At 39.5% G+C, this 17,914-nt stretch overlaps 1 protein-coding gene across 1 annotated transcript; it reads left to right on the forward strand.

Moving 5' to 3' along the window:
• The first annotated feature begins 1,318 nt into the window (after window positions 1–1,318).
• On the forward strand, window positions 1,319–17,852 carry LOC107567311 (CD276 antigen homolog). Its single transcript, XM_016252973.1, has 4 exons — window positions 1,319–1,613; window positions 16,413–16,453; window positions 16,562–16,888; window positions 17,014–17,852. Exons 1-4 carry the CDS (start codon window positions 1,504–1,506, stop codon window positions 17,124–17,126), a joined length of 591 nt encoding a protein of 196 aa, XP_016108459.1. The 5' UTR covers window positions 1,319–1,503; the 3' UTR covers window positions 17,127–17,852.
• Window positions 17,853–17,914: the final 62 nt, after the last annotated feature.

Genomic DNA, 17,914 nt, shown 5'->3' on the forward strand with positions numbered 1-17,914 from the left:
CTTGAAAAACGGTAAAATTCCGTAAAATAACAGTTTTTTTTTTTTACAGTGTAGAGCATGTTATGAAGATATGTAAGATATATGAAATAGAAAGGAGGATTCTTAAGGAAGAATTACAAGCAGTAGGATGCCAGGAATTTACTATAACCAGCTTATTAAATGGCGGTCCAAATTCAGGAAAACAAATACATGCAGTCATGAGATTTATTAAGAATAGTGGGCTATAGGATATAGGAGGGTTTGTGCATTCTTTTCACACTCCATCACAGTAGGTGGCGATATGCACCTTTGAAGTTGGTTCGCAACTCGCCATTAAATCAAAAGAAGAAGAAGCAGCGTCAGCAGCGAACGCTGTCTGAGATTGGTTGGTTCTGGCTTTCAGTAGGGATGGGCGATACCACTTATTTTGTTTTCGATACGATACCGATATTTTTCAAGGCAGTATCGTCGATACCGATACCGATACGATACTTCTGAACTAAACTTTTAAATGATGAAATGTATTAAATTATTAAATTACTAAGAGTAAAATGGGTAATGATAACCACTTAACTTTGTTTAAAACACATTTTAACATTCAATACGCCTTAATTGTAATTTATTAGGTTATATATTTGTTTGCACATGGTTCAAATGTGTTTTTGTTTACACATGATTCAAATCTACAAATACTACAGTTGAACTATGGTCACTTTAGTAAAACCATGGTTCATTATCATAAGGGACTGCCAGTGACCGGCTGTTGCATCCATAAAATGCAACCTTTTTGTTCTGACAGTGTATGATTTCTATTAACATTACTGAATAGAACATGATCTATATTATCTTTCAACGTTCAATTTAAATAAATGTAATTGTACAAACTATGTAGGCTACGATTTGTTTATTGTGAAATAACTCAAACATATGTTTTTTTCTGTCCTCTGATAAGCATTGTTCAGGGCTGCTGTTCCCAAAAGCTTTAATGCTTTCTTATGATACTTTTGGGAAACGCAGCTGTTTGAATGCACTGTCAGCAGTGAGTGAACGCTCTCTGTGATTGATTAGTTCTGTCTTGCAACATTTGCGTGTGTTCAGATGAGCAGGAAAATAGATATATCCTACACAATTACTTGCGAACAAAGGTTATTTGTTTAATTCAATGCATTTGTACGCATTATTATTATTATTATTATTTTAAATAAACGAAATCACTGGTAAATAAAACACACCTTAGTATCGATATTTTTTGTTTGAGTATCGATACTTTCGATACTCGCGTCAGTATCGATATATCGATACTTAGGATCGATATGCCCATCCCTAGCTTTCAGATTTTGCGTGTTCCGATGAGGAGAAATGGCTATCCAACACAATTATTCGCTAATATAGTCTATTTTTCCACTTAGAAGTTTATTTTATGCACCAAATTTCCTGATAAATGAATACAATTAATGGTTAAAAAAATGCACTTTAGAATCGATATTTTTATGCGAGGATCGATCCTTTCGATACAACATCAGTATGGAAAGTATCAATCGAACCGCCCACTTCCTGCTCTCAAGTGGCCAAGACAGCAAGTGTGGGTATTTGGCCAAGTCAAGTAACCGCAGGTTCTCGAAGATGATAGTAAGGTAGGCCAAGTTTGTATGTTTACAAATAAACAAATGCCACACGTGACCATTGGGAAACCCGCGAGCTCCGTTTAGAATATGTAACTGAGGTGTGCTCGACTTCGGCCTCAACCATCAGGGAGAAACGACAGTAAAGTTACTTGCACACAAAAGTTTCGCCCGTGTACGGTTTGACAGTTTTATTTACACTTCGTAAAGAAATAACGAGAAAGGACAAACGGAAAGCGGGATTTGGGCGCATATGTCCTTTTTGTTTTTATGGTCTATAGATAGGTTTAGCGTTCTGATGAAGGCTCTGGGGATGGCCGACACGTTACATGTTTGTAACCCTTAAATTGTCCGTTTATTTCTCTACAGTGCGTGTGGAATACAAGTTTCATCGCTCATTTGTTTCAAACCAACGTGAGAGCGCTTCAAACTGCCGAAGTCACGTGCTTTCAGGAAAAGAGGCTTCGTTACATCATAGCGGGTTTGAAAGTGTAATGCCTCGCCGCTGGGGGCTGACTCGGGTCTTTGAATCTCGTTCAGCTAAATTAGTTCATCTGTTTTTTTTTACAGTCACTTCGTTCATTTCAGCAGAATGTAATTAAAATCTTGCATGTTAACATCAATTCCCCAACACGTGTACTTACACAAACACTGATCACATTTCAAATAAGACAAAACTATAATGCAGCCAAGGCCAAATTATAAGAAGTAGAAATTATTATTTAATTGCTTAGCTGGGTCTTAAGGCTATGCAGTCTTGGTTCACTTCATCTCCCAAGCCTTCTGGTCCAAGTCGTTCGTTCTTCTGTCACATCAGATCCCCATAAGCTGAAGTTATGCAGCCTGTACCGGAAACAGGAATGATGGACCCTTTTCACAAGACTGATGATGCGATCAGCATCGTACATCCTCGAAAGTGTTTCATATTTGTAAAAAAAAATGTATGTACATTTATAACACTATTCTTTGTATTATATCACCTTTGCATCAAATTACAAAAAAAAAAACAGTTAAGGCTAATGCGAGGGTGTTTCTAATACAGCATCTTTGGGAGGGATGGTAAATTTGACATTGTTCTTTCTTCTGACTGCCGTTAAGAGTCTCTCTCAATTTTTTTCCTTTTTTTGAAAGTCACGAAAACACTATCGTGGAGTTTTTCTTTTGCTATTTGAGCAAATGGGAATGCAAAAAATATATTTGTTGTACTCTCCCATTCACTGCTCTTCAAGTTAACCCAACTATGACGACTTCCGCTGCTGAGAAACCCGTGAAAAGGGTCCATTAGTTTGCCTCCCAACAGGGGCGGAGTGACATGAGGGCCTTTCACACCGCTTTAGTTCCAGAACTAAATGTACAGTGCTAAAGTACTGGGACGATTTTGCGCGAACTATTTCCCAGTACCATTTAAAGGGTTACATTCGCACCGACAGTGTGTATTAGGAAGTGACGTAAGCCGGTCGACAGCGACGTCATTTGTGCGCGGCGTTCAACAACAGAAACAAAGAAGAACAACAGGAGGATGGAGGACGCTGTGATCTGAGCTGTTTTTGTTGAGTCTCGCGGGTTTCACAATAATGGACATGGAAAGTCGACGTGTACGTAAATCGATTGAAAGAATGGAAAGGAGGACTAAGAATCTCCAATGACAACTGGCAGTGCTACATTTGCTACAAGTGCCTGCACTTCAGCGTCCGTCCATCTATCGCTGTTCTCCATACTTGCGAAATAAGTTTACAGTGTTTACAGTATGTTTACATGGCATTTTTAAATCATGGCGGGTGAGGGCGTTTTCGTACACGTTTGACCAATCAATGTCTACTTACGTTATGTGTAGTACCAGTTGTGCTGGTTAGACCCTGCTCGGGAGTAGGAGCTAATTTGGTTCTCGAAAAAGGCAGTCCGGTACTAAAATCGCACCCAGTTCCGGCGGTGCGAAAACGCCAAAAAGTGGGTAGTTCCACAATTAGTTCTGGTACTATGAAAAGGTTCCCGCGGTGCGAAAGGCCCTATGGTGGCCTGGGCTGGTACCGGCCCCCACTGAAATCTGGTTTGCCACCCCCCACCAGATGTCTTGCGATTGGCTTGTTTTCAGTAAATTTCTAACTTTATCTGGTGAAATTAACAATTCAAATATAATTTCAGCGCTCAAGGCAGTTCATCATGCAGTTTCACTGACATTACGTTTGCATGATTGGAGAGACGGACTCTGCTTGTTGTTTAATATGTAATGGTGCCTTCATGTTCGATCAGGAATTTCTCATTTCCCACTTATGAAGTCGTGATTACGAGCTAGTTGATACCATATAAACATTCACCACGCCAGATAGTCAGCTTGCTGACGATTCTTGAATTTTGGTCAAATACATGCTTTATTCTCTGTTTATAAAATATGCAATATGCTTCAATGATTGTTCATATATAAATGTTTTACTTTAATGACAAGACAAGTTAATGGAGTTGTTGTGGAAAAAACTAATAAAGAATAGCACTGACAGCAGCGATCGTTGTCCCCTCTGCCATGTTTAAAATGTATGGCCCGTCCAACATATGACTTGAGAGGCCGTTCATGTCCAATTTCCAATTAGGAAACTCGTGTTTATGATAATTCCAATAGCACGTGAAGGCAGCATAAGACAACAGTCAACATGTAATTACAAAAAAAAACACCAAAAAAATCTGCCTGACAAGGTTATCAGGTTATAATTTATTTTTACATGTTTTTACAGTGTTGCTAATTATAACCTATCACTCACAATTCTGTTGAGCTTATGAATGCAGTGGATTCTGTACTCTTGTGAATTCTCTCATTATAAACAACAAAGTGCAGTGCGTATGATGTAAGTAAGAGATTCATTTCACACTGTGGACAACTTCATTGATTATAAATGGAGTTTTTTTTTTTTTTTTGGAGAGTGCATAAACTTGAGCTAGCCTTACGTTAGATCACCCTCTGCCTATGTGCTTAATGTATAACGATAATTCTACACAATATGAGGATTCAATATTTTGTTCTTTGTATAATTAATTAAACAACTTTGACTTTTATTTGCTTTTTGTTTTTAACTGTTCATTCTGTGTTGTAACTCTCAACTTTGTGTTTTAATGCATATGTGGTGTGTTGCATCCATGGAGACAAAAGCAGCATGTCTATTCATGATCTCAACCGATTGATTTTTGGCATCTTTTAATTTATTGGCATCGGCCGATTGTGCTGAAAATTAGGCCGATTTATAGGAAGTTGCATCTGCGGCAGCTAAGCATTGTTGTTGTGGAACGCTGTACCGGAGAACCTCTCTCCCTCTGAGGCTGCATGTGAGATGGAGCAGCTCACACTTTGCAGCCGCACCTCGTTCAGCTTCAGCTAACGATGGCCGGGCAAAACGGATCGTTTCAAAAGCGTAATTACGTTTTATCCTACTAGCAGGCGCGGCTCGTCTGTAAGGGCAGGTGGGGCAGAGCCCCACCAAAATATTCACCCAAAACATAACTGTTAATATGTAAGTAACTGTTAATATGTTCAGCTTTCTGCAACAAATAGTTTTTGGGTTTTCTTTGAGAATTTTAAGTCATAAAATGCGCAGGATATTCATATTCATAAAATTCATCGCAAGCTTCTGCAGGCACGTAAAATGATCATAAGTGGGGCAGTCGTGCCTGTGCCCTCCTGAACTCAACAGCGCCCCACACATTTTACAATGTAAATCTGTGGTGAAAAGTGGAAGTGCAGCACGCTCTAATGCCCCGCTTATTTTCACGTTACCAGGACATTTTCAGTCAGATTCAGCTATATGGGTCTGCATCAGGTCAGTAACTAGTAAATCAGGTCAGTAACTTTTTAAAATATAAAATGTATGTTTATTTGCAACAGTTATGCTAACAACAATACAAATACATTTATGACAGTAAAACAGGGACATCTGCTGACATACACCGTGCTGGGTTGTCACGGGAACATGCCAGCTGAAGATAATGAGGAAATTACATCGCTCCCTTTGCCAAGTGCATTCCAAACGACTACATAATGGCACGCACGTGCCCTGCTCACTCCAAATCATGGAAAATCACTTCCAAATCACTTCCATTTGGAATTTTCCCCGTGAACCTTTCGGTACTGATACTCGTACCAGCACACCCCTACCCGGAACTTTATTTAGATCCTGGTTCCTGCGGTACCGCCCCAAAGTCCCTAGTTCCTGGGGAAAGTTCCTGCGGTGGAAACGGGCTTTTAGTTACATCAAGGGTCAAATCAAATATAAATAGCACATTAAAGTTAAAGGTTCAGGGCTCCAGACTAACATTTGAGAGTAGGGCTGCACGATAAATCGCATGCGATATTTAATGCGTATCTTGTTAGTAAAGCCGATTCTGTAATCAGCGGTAAATCTCCATCACATGCGGGCTTTCACATGGAGCAGCATTTACTTACTATTTACTCTATGTGAAAAGCCTGCACGTGATGGAGATTTACCGCTGTATTCAGAACCGGCTTTACTGACAAGATGCGCATTAAATATCGCATGCCCTATTTGAGAGCAGTGGCACCAGCGCCACAAAGTTTTACAGATGGTGGTGCCAGGAGCAGATTTGTAAAATATAGATAATTTAATCATAAAATTACTATTGTTTTGCATTAATAATTGCAGTTACTAATAATAATACATGTTCATTTCTTGTTTATTTTTCTTTGATTATTGTTTATACAGATTTGACAGTAAAGCACTAAGCTTGAGTTAAGATGCATACAAAATGTCCTTTTATTAACAACAGTAACAGGTGCAATCTAAATCTATCTAATTTTTATATAGAAAATGTATATATTCCACTCTTATTAAATGTACCATTATTCTTCTAGTATATGGAACGGACTACAGCCCAACCAATATGTTTTTTTTGGGGCCGATACCGATATTAAGGAGTAAAAAAAAGGCAGATATCGATATATCGGCCGATATCCTTTGTGTATATTATAGTACAGTACCAGTCAAAAGTTTGGACACTTTCCCATTAGTGTGTCCAAACATTTGACTGGTACTATATATAGAATACAGTATATACATAAACAGAATATATATACATAAACACATTTTTTGCAATGATCACTCAAATGTGGTGATCAAACACTTATAATGACGTGACAGAGATACGTAATGGAGGCAGGGCATTTAACAATTTAACAAACTTTATTATCCAAAATGAGTTTGACATCAGTGCACTGAACAGTAAAGTTGAAGTTTATTCAACTTTAATTCAATTCCATTCAACTTTATTCCGTTGAAGTTTTTCACTTCGGAACATTCATTCACGGATTTGCACTACTGTCTTCACACACAGACGAAACTTGCTAGAGAAGTGTGAAGTGTGACATAATATACCTTTGAAAATAAATAAAATATAAATAGGGATGCACCGAAATGAAAATTCTTGGCCGAAGCCAAAACCAAACAATATTAAACACTGGGCCGAAGGCCGAATACCGAACACGGGTTTTCAATTTTTTTTCCCCCATGTAATTTACCAACTCTTTTTTCACCATTGCATAAATTAAAAATTTGTCACATGCCTTGTAAAAATTCATAAAAATGTGACTGAGCAACTGACGACTGTATCGGCGCAGATTTTCCTCGTGCTTTGTACTTTGAACCCTGGTTAACAAGCAGATCTGCTGCAAGTTCGTGCAGCACTGTCAGAATACACGCAATGCGCGTGTATTAGAAAACATAACGTTCTGCAGTTTATTTACTAATTGTTTAAGGCCATTTCGCGATTTCAATCATCATACATTAACCAGCAACAATCACCCCTTCCTCTTCTCATTGAAAACACGCGAGGCAGTCCTAAACAGTCTCTCGCTGTCGGTGCTTGTAATGATTTTTGCGTCTTTCTCCGACAGTTTAAATGCTTCCACACTGTGGTTGTCGAACATTCGGTGCATCCCTAAATATAAATTACCTTCTCGTGCACTTTAATGCCCTTTGAATGTAACGTGTACATTCCCTTGGAACTGGAATCATGGTGGAATTTCATGTGAAGTCCACTTCGCAGGGCACTTACGGTCGAATAAGACCACGCTTGAATGCTGCTGCCTGAACAAGAGACCTCCTTACTGAAGTGAAAGTGTTGACTTCTGTCACTATCTCGCAAACGCGCCGGCGGATCTCCACCAAATTTGGGGGATCCCTCTCGAACGCGAATCGAGTGTACGTCTAGAGGCCCGCTTTTGAATGAGACCGCGGATTCCTGCAGATTCGCCGCGCCGTTACGGAGATGGCCATTCAACGTTTCAATGGTTTTCCATAGACTAAGCTTTAAAGCGCTTCATCCAAGTCGCCAGTAGCAAACAATAGCGCGTGCTCTGCTGGACAAACTAAGTAATTACACAATTCCAAGCATTTTATCTGCATTATATGTTCTAAAAAAAAAAGTTCATGTCGGCGGCATATTCGCCGATGCCGATATATCGGCCGATAATATCGGCAAAACGATATATCGGTCGGGCTCTAGTACAAATGGAACAAAACCACTTGTATTTATGAACTGTGGAAAATATCAACTGTGGTGTGATGTCTGCATTGTTGTAGTAACTAAAAATCTCCAAAACTGTCAAATAATTTTCTCCAGTCCTCATGCAGACTGGGAAGCAGACTGTGCAGCCTCAAATCCGTGTGGCCATGGGGTCATGGCAGTGACATGGTGCTTCTTGTCCAGTGTGTGACTGTCTTTGTTTTGCTAATGTTGGAGTCTTCTGGTCGAAGGACATAATTTACGAATCATAACCTGCCAAATTGGCTAGTAAGTTTTGTAACCCACCATGGTTAGTTATCTCAGTTGACGGGTTAATTTAAAACTCTGATAATGAGCAAAGACATTTTTCCACAGCCTTTTCCACAGTTTTGCTTATTTACCAAGGGTGCCAATATTTCTGGAGGACACTGTGTGTGTGTAATATTATCTTCGCCACAAGGATGAAATCGTGCACTCCACTAGTCATAATTGTCATTGAAAACTGAAATGTTTGTCTAAAACATAAATGTTGTCTTTAGTAGAGGTAGACCGATAGATAGGATTTTATCGATACCGATAGCTAGGTTGGACCACACTGGCCGATACAACCGATATTTTGTTTTTTATGGATACTGAACAAAAACTAAAATAGTGCTTTACTATTTAAAAAAAAGTACTGCATCATACTTTGTAAATAAATATTAATATTAAATATAGAGGTTTTGGGCATTTTTAAATTGATCTGCATCAGCCGATTGTGCTGCAAATTAGGCCGATTTATAGGCAAGCGCACTGGCGGGCAGCAAAGCATTGTTGCTGAACTTCTGGCTGTGTGAGACGGAGCAGCTCACGCTCTGCAGGCTGCAGCCGTGCCTTGCTCACACACAGCCTCAGCAAATGGCAGGGCAAAACAGACCGTTTCGAAAGAAAGCGGATTGCGTTTTACCCTACTAGAATTGATGCCGGAAAGTTATCATATTCATAAGTGCAACAAGTCATTTGCATGTGAAAGTAGAAACACGTTCAATTCAGACGAAACTGCTGGGCTGATTATAACGTGCACGTTAACTTTCCTCATGAAATGTGTCTGTGGATTCGACAATAGCCTCCACGATGTCATATATTTGCTCGTGGCCAGCGCACTCTTAAGCAGTTATGAGGCAGCAGGCAGTGCAATATGTGTGAAATCTTTTATTTTTGTTATCACTATGGCCATTTGACTTATAGCAGTGTCCAGTGTTTCCTATACATTGAGTTATTTGTGGCAGCTTATCACAATATCAAAACTGACCGTCACAAATAGATTTTCCAAAAGGCTTATACTTCGTTGAATAAAATGAGCGTTTCACGTTTCAAAATTAAAATGCAGCGCGGGTGTTTTTATATGAATGGATCTTTGAAAAGAACCGACTGTCTTCAGAAAAGCTTCGATGTCATTATCATTTCGTCTTTCCTGTAATGCCTGATAGTGTTTGTGAGCAGCGCTTATTTGATTACAACCTTTACCAGGGAAACCGCTATATATCCAGCTCCCAAAGCGCCTCCTGCTGGCAGAGAATTAATTTGCAGTCTGTGGGAAACACTGGTGTCTGTCAGAAAACATAAACAAAAATCATCCTTCAGAACTGTTTTGAGAAGGTGCTTAAGTTTTGAGCCATGTATTACTCTAAATTGGGCTACTACTACCATTACTATCTTGTACCCTGCAATAATCATTTGCTAAAACTCACTTTTATGAGATGAATGGGGGAAAAAAAAGAAAATTGGCCAAACGTATCGGCCAAAAAAAATCGTCATCATATATCGGCCAACGGCTGCCCTGATTTCTAAATATCGGTATGGCATTGGCCAGTGAAAAACCCATATCAGTTGACCTCTAATTTATTTGAATTAATTATTTATCGATCGATCAATAGACCGAGAGAGAGAGAGAAAGAGAGATGACACGTGTGTGTGAGTTATCTGCGTCTGTGCGTCTCTCTCTAGACAATGAAGCTGTGTTTAGTTACTTCAAAAACAGCGATATTAACTCCTCAATTGCAATGCATCCAGCATGCTGAGGAATATAATGTAGCGATCCAGTACCTAAGCTATTTTATTAAAGGGGTCATTTTGTAATGTTTTCTGAGGTCCACTTATAATGCTATCAAGATTTTTTTTACATCAAAATACATCATAATTTAGAATTAATAGGCTATTTTCTGTCCTGTTTCGATCCCCTCATCTGTACGCTCTGTTTGAATAGGTGTGGTGGATTGTAGACTCGGAAGTAAACACCCACTGCTATGATTGGCTAAAATTTGTGTATGTTTGACAGCCTACATCCTTCATAGATGTACACTGTTGTGCTTTAGGTTAAAAACGGAAAAATAAAGTACATATCAAACAATCTGTTATAACCGACAAATCAATAGTGACTACATAAAAACAATTACTCACACTTGTGTGTTGCGACATTACTGTCGGATCCAAATTAGTCAGCACAGCATCGTCTTTTAGTTTCAATCTTTCTGAAAATCCTGCATCGAATTGTGCCTTGTTTATAAAAGAATCCACAGTAAAATGAAGTGAACAAAGGACCAAGTTCTTACTGACGCGGTCTGGAACTTCACTAAAAATGAAGTTCATCCACTCTCTCCTGATGTTGGGATCAGAAGGAAGGCAACGCAAAGATTGTTTTTCCACAACTTGACACTGCACAGCGGCGTTGTCTTCTGAGCCATCTTTATCGTTTGATTTCTGCGTAGACCTGCGTTTGCCTCTCATTATACTCTACAGGTCCAAAATTGGTGGGCGGAGCTAAACAGGCAGTGATGTAGAAGCAGGCGTTGATCTTCCTCTGCAGAGGCAGTGTTTAGCAACACTATTACGTCATAAAGTGGCACAACCTGTCGTTTTTGCAGACTGGCTTCAATATAAGCTGTTTTTAGACTAATGAGAAAGTTTTGAGTTCTGAAACTTACAGGATGTTTTTATAGTACAATGACCTCTTATGTCAAAGCATCAAGGGAATTTTGATTTCTCAGTTCATAACCCCTTCAATAAAAGTCGCAGGGCAGCGTTGACAATAAGTCTCTGTGCGTGCGCAGCACAATCTCTCTCTCTTTCTCTGTGTGTGTGTGTGCGAGTGATGTGTGTGTGTGTTTGTGTGCATTGATTAAAGTAACACATTAATGTAGAACGGTGATTAAACTGACTTGGATCTACCTGTGCATTAAACGGTTTTAATGCATACCTACCAGCCAATCAGAATTGAGTACTCAGACAGACCATGGTAAAAAATATTTTCTTCAAATAAGTCAAGAGAGGTGCAACGGATCACAAATCTCACGGTTCGGATTATATAACATTATCATATCACATTTTGAGTCACAGATCAGATCATTTTTCAGATGAGCAAAAAAAAACATGGTTCTTTATTATTTAAGTAACACTTATTATTTAAAGCTATATATATATATATATATATATATATATATACTTATAATGACGTGACAGAGATACGTAATGGAGGCAGGGCATTTAACAATTTAACAAACTTTATTATCCAAAATGAGTTTGACATCAGTGCACTGAACAGTAAAGTTGAAGTTTATTCAACTTTAATTCAATTCCATTCAACTTTATTCCGTTGAAGTTTTTCACTTCGGAACATTCATTCACGGATTTGCACTACTGTCTTCACACACAGACGAAACTTGCTAGAGAAGTGTGAAGTGTGACATAATATACCTTTGAAAATAAATAAAATATAAATAGGGATGCACCGAAATGAAAATTCTTGGCCGAAGCCAAAACCAAACAATATTAAACACTGGGCCGAAGGCCGAATACCGAACACGGGTTTTCAATTTTTTTTCCCCCATGTAATTTACCAACTCTTTTTTCACCATTGCATAAATTAAAAATTTGTCACATGCCTTGTAAAAATTCATAAAAATGTGACTGAGCAACTGACGACTGTATCGGCGCAGATTTTCCTCGTGCTTTGTACTTTGAACCCTGGTTAACAAGCAGATCTGCTGCAAGTTCGTGCAGCACTGTCAGAATACACGCAATGCGCGTGTATTAGAAAACATAACGTTCTGCAGTTTATTTACTAATTGTTTAAGGCCATTTCGCGATTTCAATCATCATACATTAACCAGCAACAATCACCCCTTCCTCTTCTCATTGAAAACACGCGAGGCAGTCCTAAACAGTCTCTCGCTGTCGGTGCTTGTAATGATTTTTGCGTCTTTCTCCGACAGTTTAAATGCTTCCACACTGTGGTTGTCGAACATTCGGTGCATCCCTAAATATAAATTACCTTCTCGTGCACTTTAATGCCCTTTGAATGTAACGTGTACATTCCCTTGGAACTGGAATCATGGTGGAATTTCATGTGAAGTCCACTTCGCAGGGCACTTACGGTCGAATAAGACCACGCTTGAATGCTGCTGCCTGAACAAGAGACCTCCTTACTGAAGTGAAAGTGTTGACTTCTGTCACTATCTCGCAAACGCGCCGGCGGATCTCCACCAAATTTGGGGGATCCCTCTCGAACGCGAATCGAGTGTACGTCTAGAGGCCCGCTTTTGAATGAGACCGCGGATTCCTGCAGATTCGCCGCGCCGTTACGGAGATGGCCATTCAACGTTTCAATGGTTTTCCATAGACTAAGCTTTAAAGCGCTTCATCCAAGTCGCCAGTAGCAAACAATAGCGCGTGCTCTGCTGGACAAACTAAGTAATTACACAATTCCAAGCATTTTATCTGCATTATATGTTCTAAAAAAAAAAGTTCATGTCGGCGGCATATTCGCCGATGCCGATATATCGGCCGATAATATCGGCAAAACGATATATCGGTCGGGCTCTAGTACAAATGGAACAAAACCACTTGTATTTATGAACTGTGGAAAATATCAACTGTGGTGTGATGTCTGCATTGTTGTAGTAACTAAAAATCTCCAAAACTGTCAAATAATTTTCTCCAGTCCTCATGCAGACTGGGAAGCAGACTGTGCAGCCTCAAATCCGTGTGGCCATGGGGTCATGGCAGTGACATGGTGCTTCTTGTCCAGTGTGTGACTGTCTTTGTTTTGCTAATGTTGGAGTCTTCTGGTCGAAGGACATAATTTACGAATCATAACCTGCCAAATTGGCTAGTAAGTTTTGTAACCCACCATGGTTAGTTATCTCAGTTGACGGGTTAATTTAAAACTCTGATAATGAGCAAAGACATTTTTCCACAGCCTTTTCCACAGTTTTGCTTATTTACCAAGGGTGCCAATATTTCTGGAGGACACTGTGTGTGTGTAATATTATCTTCGCCACAAGGATGAAATCGTGCACTCCACTAGTCATAATTGTCATTGAAAACTGAAATGTTTGTCTAAAACATAAATGTTGTCTTTAGTAGAGGTAGACCGATAGATAGGATTTTATCGATACCGATAGCTAGGTTGGACCACACTGGCCGATACAACCGATATTTTGTTTTTTATGGATACTGAACAAAAACTAAAATAGTGCTTTACTATTTAAAAAAAAGTACTGCATCATACTTTGTAAATAAATATTAATATTAAATATAGAGGTTTTGGGCATTTTTAAATTGATCTGCATCAGCCGATTGTGCTGCAAATTAGGCCGATTTATAGGCAAGCGCACTGGCGGGCAGCAAAGCATTGTTGCTGAACTTCTGGCTGTGTGAGACGGAGCAGCTCACGCTCTGCAGGCTGCAGCCGTGCCTTGCTCACACACAGCCTCAGCAAATGGCAGGGCAAAACAGACCGTTTCGAAAGAAAGCGGATTGCGTTTTACCCTACTAGAATTGATGCCGGAAAGTTATCATATTCATAAGTGCAACAAGTCATTTGCATGTGAAAGTAGAAACACGTTCAATTCAGACGAAACTGCTGGGCTGATTATAACGTGCACGTTAACTTTCCTCATGAAATGTGTCTGTGGATTCGACAATAGCCTCCACGATGTCATATATTTGCTCGTGGCCAGCGCACTCTTAAGCAGTTATGAGGCAGCAGGCAGTGCAATATGTGTGAAATCTTTTATTTTTGTTATCACTATGGCCATTTGACTTATAGCAGTGTCCAGTGTTTCCTATACATTGAGTTATTTGTGGCAGCTTATCACAATATCAAAACTGACCGTCACAAATAGATTTTCCAAAAGGCTTATACTTCGTTGAATAAAATGAGCGTTTCACGTTTCAAAATTAAAATGCAGCGCGGGTGTTTTTATATGAATGGATCTTTGAAAAGAACCGACTGTCTTCAGAAAAGCTTCGATGTCATTATCATTTCGTCTTTCCTGTAATGCCTGATAGTGTTTGTGAGCAGCGCTTATTTGATTACAACCTTTACCAGGGAAACCGCTATATATCCAGCTCCCAAAGCGCCTCCTGCTGGCAGAGAATTAATTTGCAGTCTGTGGGAAACACTGGTGTCTGTCAACTGTTTTGAGAAGGTGCTCAAGTTTTGAGCTATGTATTATTACTCTAAATTGGGCTACTACTACCATTACTATCTTTCGGTCTGAAAAGTGAGGTGTGCTCTGATTGGCCAGCTATCCAGTGCGTTGTGATTGGCCGAATACCTCAAGCGTGTGACGGAAATGTTACGCCCCTCACCATACTGTTGATGCCGTGTCCGGCCGGAGCGACTAGACAAAAACATTAAAACCCATTACAAACCAGGCATTTGTTGCATCCAGTGGGGACATAATTACTTATTATAATGACTTACACTGTCTTTTTACAAGTTGCGTTGCATTGCGCCGCGTAAACATAAAACCCTGTCTGCATTTGTGATCGGAGAAATGACAAACAACAAGTGCTACTCTACACTGCCCAAAACTCGCGTTTGAATCATCAAGTGGCAAATTCTTTAAATGAAAACGTACTTACAGACTGTTAGTCAGAACAGCCGGCATTGTAGTCTACTCTCCCAGGATCAGGAAACAGTCCGCCATAAAATGTGCTGCACACATCTGGATATTTGGGTTAAACTGTTCTGAAACAGTGTTGTAAATACAACTTAACCACTGATTTCTAGTCATGTCCTCTTTTGGAAGACCAAACAAAGTAGTTTCGCTTTCACAACGAAAAACACTGCAGCCTAGCGTGAGCTGAGGCCGGGCTAGAGTGAGCAGAGGCGACGGGGTCGAGAACGGCGCACCCGGCGGATTCGACGAAGGAGCAGCAACCACATGTGACGACCCCGTCCGCTTCGTCCACGGTGAAAGCCGATCCGGCAATCCACAGCACTAAGTTGATGTATTCCCTCAGCGACCAGCACAGATCAGCTCCAGGCATGACGAAGTGGATATCGTCCTCTTTTGAAGGCCAAACAAAGTAGTTTCGCTTTCACAACGAAGCACACAGCATCTTCACGACATGGCGGCAGCGGCAACAATACTACAGTGAGAATAAAAGTGACGCCGCCTTTCTTTGCGTAAACATTTGGGTGGTGTTATGCAAATCTTCCCACATAGTGAGGTAGATATGTGGGGGCGTGTTAGAACGATCCGTTTTAGGTAGGCGTGGCTGACTCTTATAAAGAATATCTCTTTGGATTTGAGACTTTAGTCTTTGCAACTTTACAGATCTTCTTTATGCACCAAGAGCTTGTAACATTCCAAAGAGAAAGGAAAAAATTGAAATCGCATCATATGACCCCTTTAAATCTGCAACTTCACTGGCTAACAAATGCATTAATGTGACCAGCATGATACAAACTGACGCAAATAGATGGTAACAATCGTGACAAGCATTTGGGTCAGACTTGCGCGTGTTTTGGTCACGTTGTTTTAACCGCTTGAGGTTTTTGCGTCCTCTCAGCCTTAATAGCAAACATACTGCTGTACTTTCTCCAATAATGCAGCATCTAGTCAATAAATTAATTACTTAGTAATGATATGAAAACATGCACTACTATATACTGTGTACACACCGCTTAGTTGTCGATGTTTTAAATCAGCATGAAGTGTCCCGCTCTGTGTAGCACTCGGTGTCACGTGTCAAAACAAACAGCACGTGTTGTCAGTGATTCTGCCTCTAGAGGCCGCTCTTGTACTGTATGACAGCGGAGCTTCTCAGCTACTCCAGCAATGGACACAATCCAGAAAAACTACAGAGTTCCAGAAATCAACTATCCGTGCCGATTAATCGGCAAAACCGATACATCGGTTGACCTCTAGTCTTTAGTAATATTCCTAGTTCATGGATATAGATGAGAAATACAGTTGGTGCAAGTAGCCTGTGTTTATCAAAGACCAATATTAACTTTGCTTTTGCTCATTTGTGCAGATGCTGGGTCGTTTATTTACTTCTACACCTGACATGCAAAGGTTAGTAGTCACAGACCTCAGTTAAGATATTTGGTCTCTGTTGATGTATTTTGTGTGGTTTTTGTCATCATTTATTTCCTAAAGTAAAGTTGTTATTTTTTTCCCCAGTGTCTCTGCAGAACTCTGCAAATAATTTTGATCGTGTTGTTGGAGACTCCGTCACCTTGCCATGTATATATGAGAATCAACAGCCAAGTACTGATGTATTTTGGCGACTCAATGTAAGCAAGAGAGTGTTAAATATTATAGATGGCAAACCCTCAACAGAAAAGCAGGATGAAATGTTCAAGAATCGAACAGAAAGTTTCCCTTCAGAGTATGCAAAGGGAAACTACTCAATTGAGCTGAAAGATCTGAAGTTGACTCATGCAGGAAACTACACTTGTTTTTTACAAAAGTCAAATGAGGAAAAGAAGATGCAGCTTTTTGTCAAAGGTACATGCAATATTCAATACATTTAATAAATTACAATTTTAAATTGCATACCACAGTAATAGCAGCATTTTATATCTATACAACACTGAATTGCTTCTCTCTACATTGTACCTTTTTTCTTACAGAAAAGCCTCAGAAACCAACTCAAAAGCAAAGAAACTCATGCTTAGAAACAGAGTCACTGAAGATTATGACTTTACTAACTGCTCTACTGGGACTTACTATGCACCTTATCTGAGTTTTCCATCCAGTGCCTGTTACATTTGGTAGTATTTAGTGACCGTGACTAGCTGGGTTTGCTGTTGACACTTGATGCTGCAGGTTTTATTCTAAATCTCAATCAGTTATTTTATTGCTTGTTTGGACGTTATATTTTTCATACCCATTATGTTTGAACCACTGGATCGCACACATGCTGTGTGTATGCTATCAGTCTGGACTGTGCTGTTGACTTGGGTTCCGTTCATATATCTGTAGTATTAGGGGCCAAGCACCGCAGCTATTGTATTCGTTAGTATTCTTATTATTCTGAACCTTAATAGAGATGGCTCTCTGTCTAATACCAATACCACAGCTTTGAGTATCTAGCTACCAATACTTTTGATGTTGTTGATACATTTCACAGTAGTCATCTACTCATGTTCCCTGAGACATGTTGAGTACCACAAGATTAAAAATGTGGTGCATATTAATCCAAATGGCTATAACTCTTAAACAAAATTAGCTATTTTTACCAACCTTGAAACATCGAATCCTCACCATGCCTGTCATATCAGTTTCTTCGTGTCAATTTTTATTCTTTTTTTCCTCATTTCAATGGTCATATAAACAAAATTACAGCTACACTATATAACTTTTTTGGGGGTTAAAAAAATAGATTTAAAACCGGTTATGCAGTGTTTTGTTTACATTTGATTAATTTCTGTAGTATTTCGTACCTGAACGCTATTAACTTCCTAATATCAAGTCTTTAAATTTAAATATGAAGTCAAATAACTTACTAATATCTTGGAAGTATCATGAAGT

Source organism: Sinocyclocheilus grahami, unplaced genomic scaffold (assembly GCF_001515645.1).
Source record: "Sinocyclocheilus grahami isolate Dianchi unplaced genomic scaffold, SAMN03320097.WGS_v1.1 scaffold1146.1, whole genome shotgun sequence".
Lineage (NCBI taxonomy): Eukaryota > Metazoa > Chordata > Actinopteri > Cypriniformes > Cyprinidae > Sinocyclocheilus > Sinocyclocheilus grahami.

Excerpts from the sequence above, each read along its gene's own strand:
- LOC107567311 (XM_016252973.1), top strand. The coding sequence starts at position 1,504 with ATGGAAAGTATCAATCGAACCGCCCACTTCCTGCTCTCAAGTGGCCAA. Across the intron at positions 1,614-16,412 it reads TTCTCGAAGATGATAGTAAG|ATGCTGGGTCGTTTATTTAC; the intron begins GTAGGCCAAGTT and ends TCATTTGTGCAG. Across the intron at positions 16,889-17,013 it reads GATGCAGCTTTTTGTCAAAG|AAAAGCCTCAGAAACCAACT; the intron begins GTACATGCAATA and ends TTTTTCTTACAG.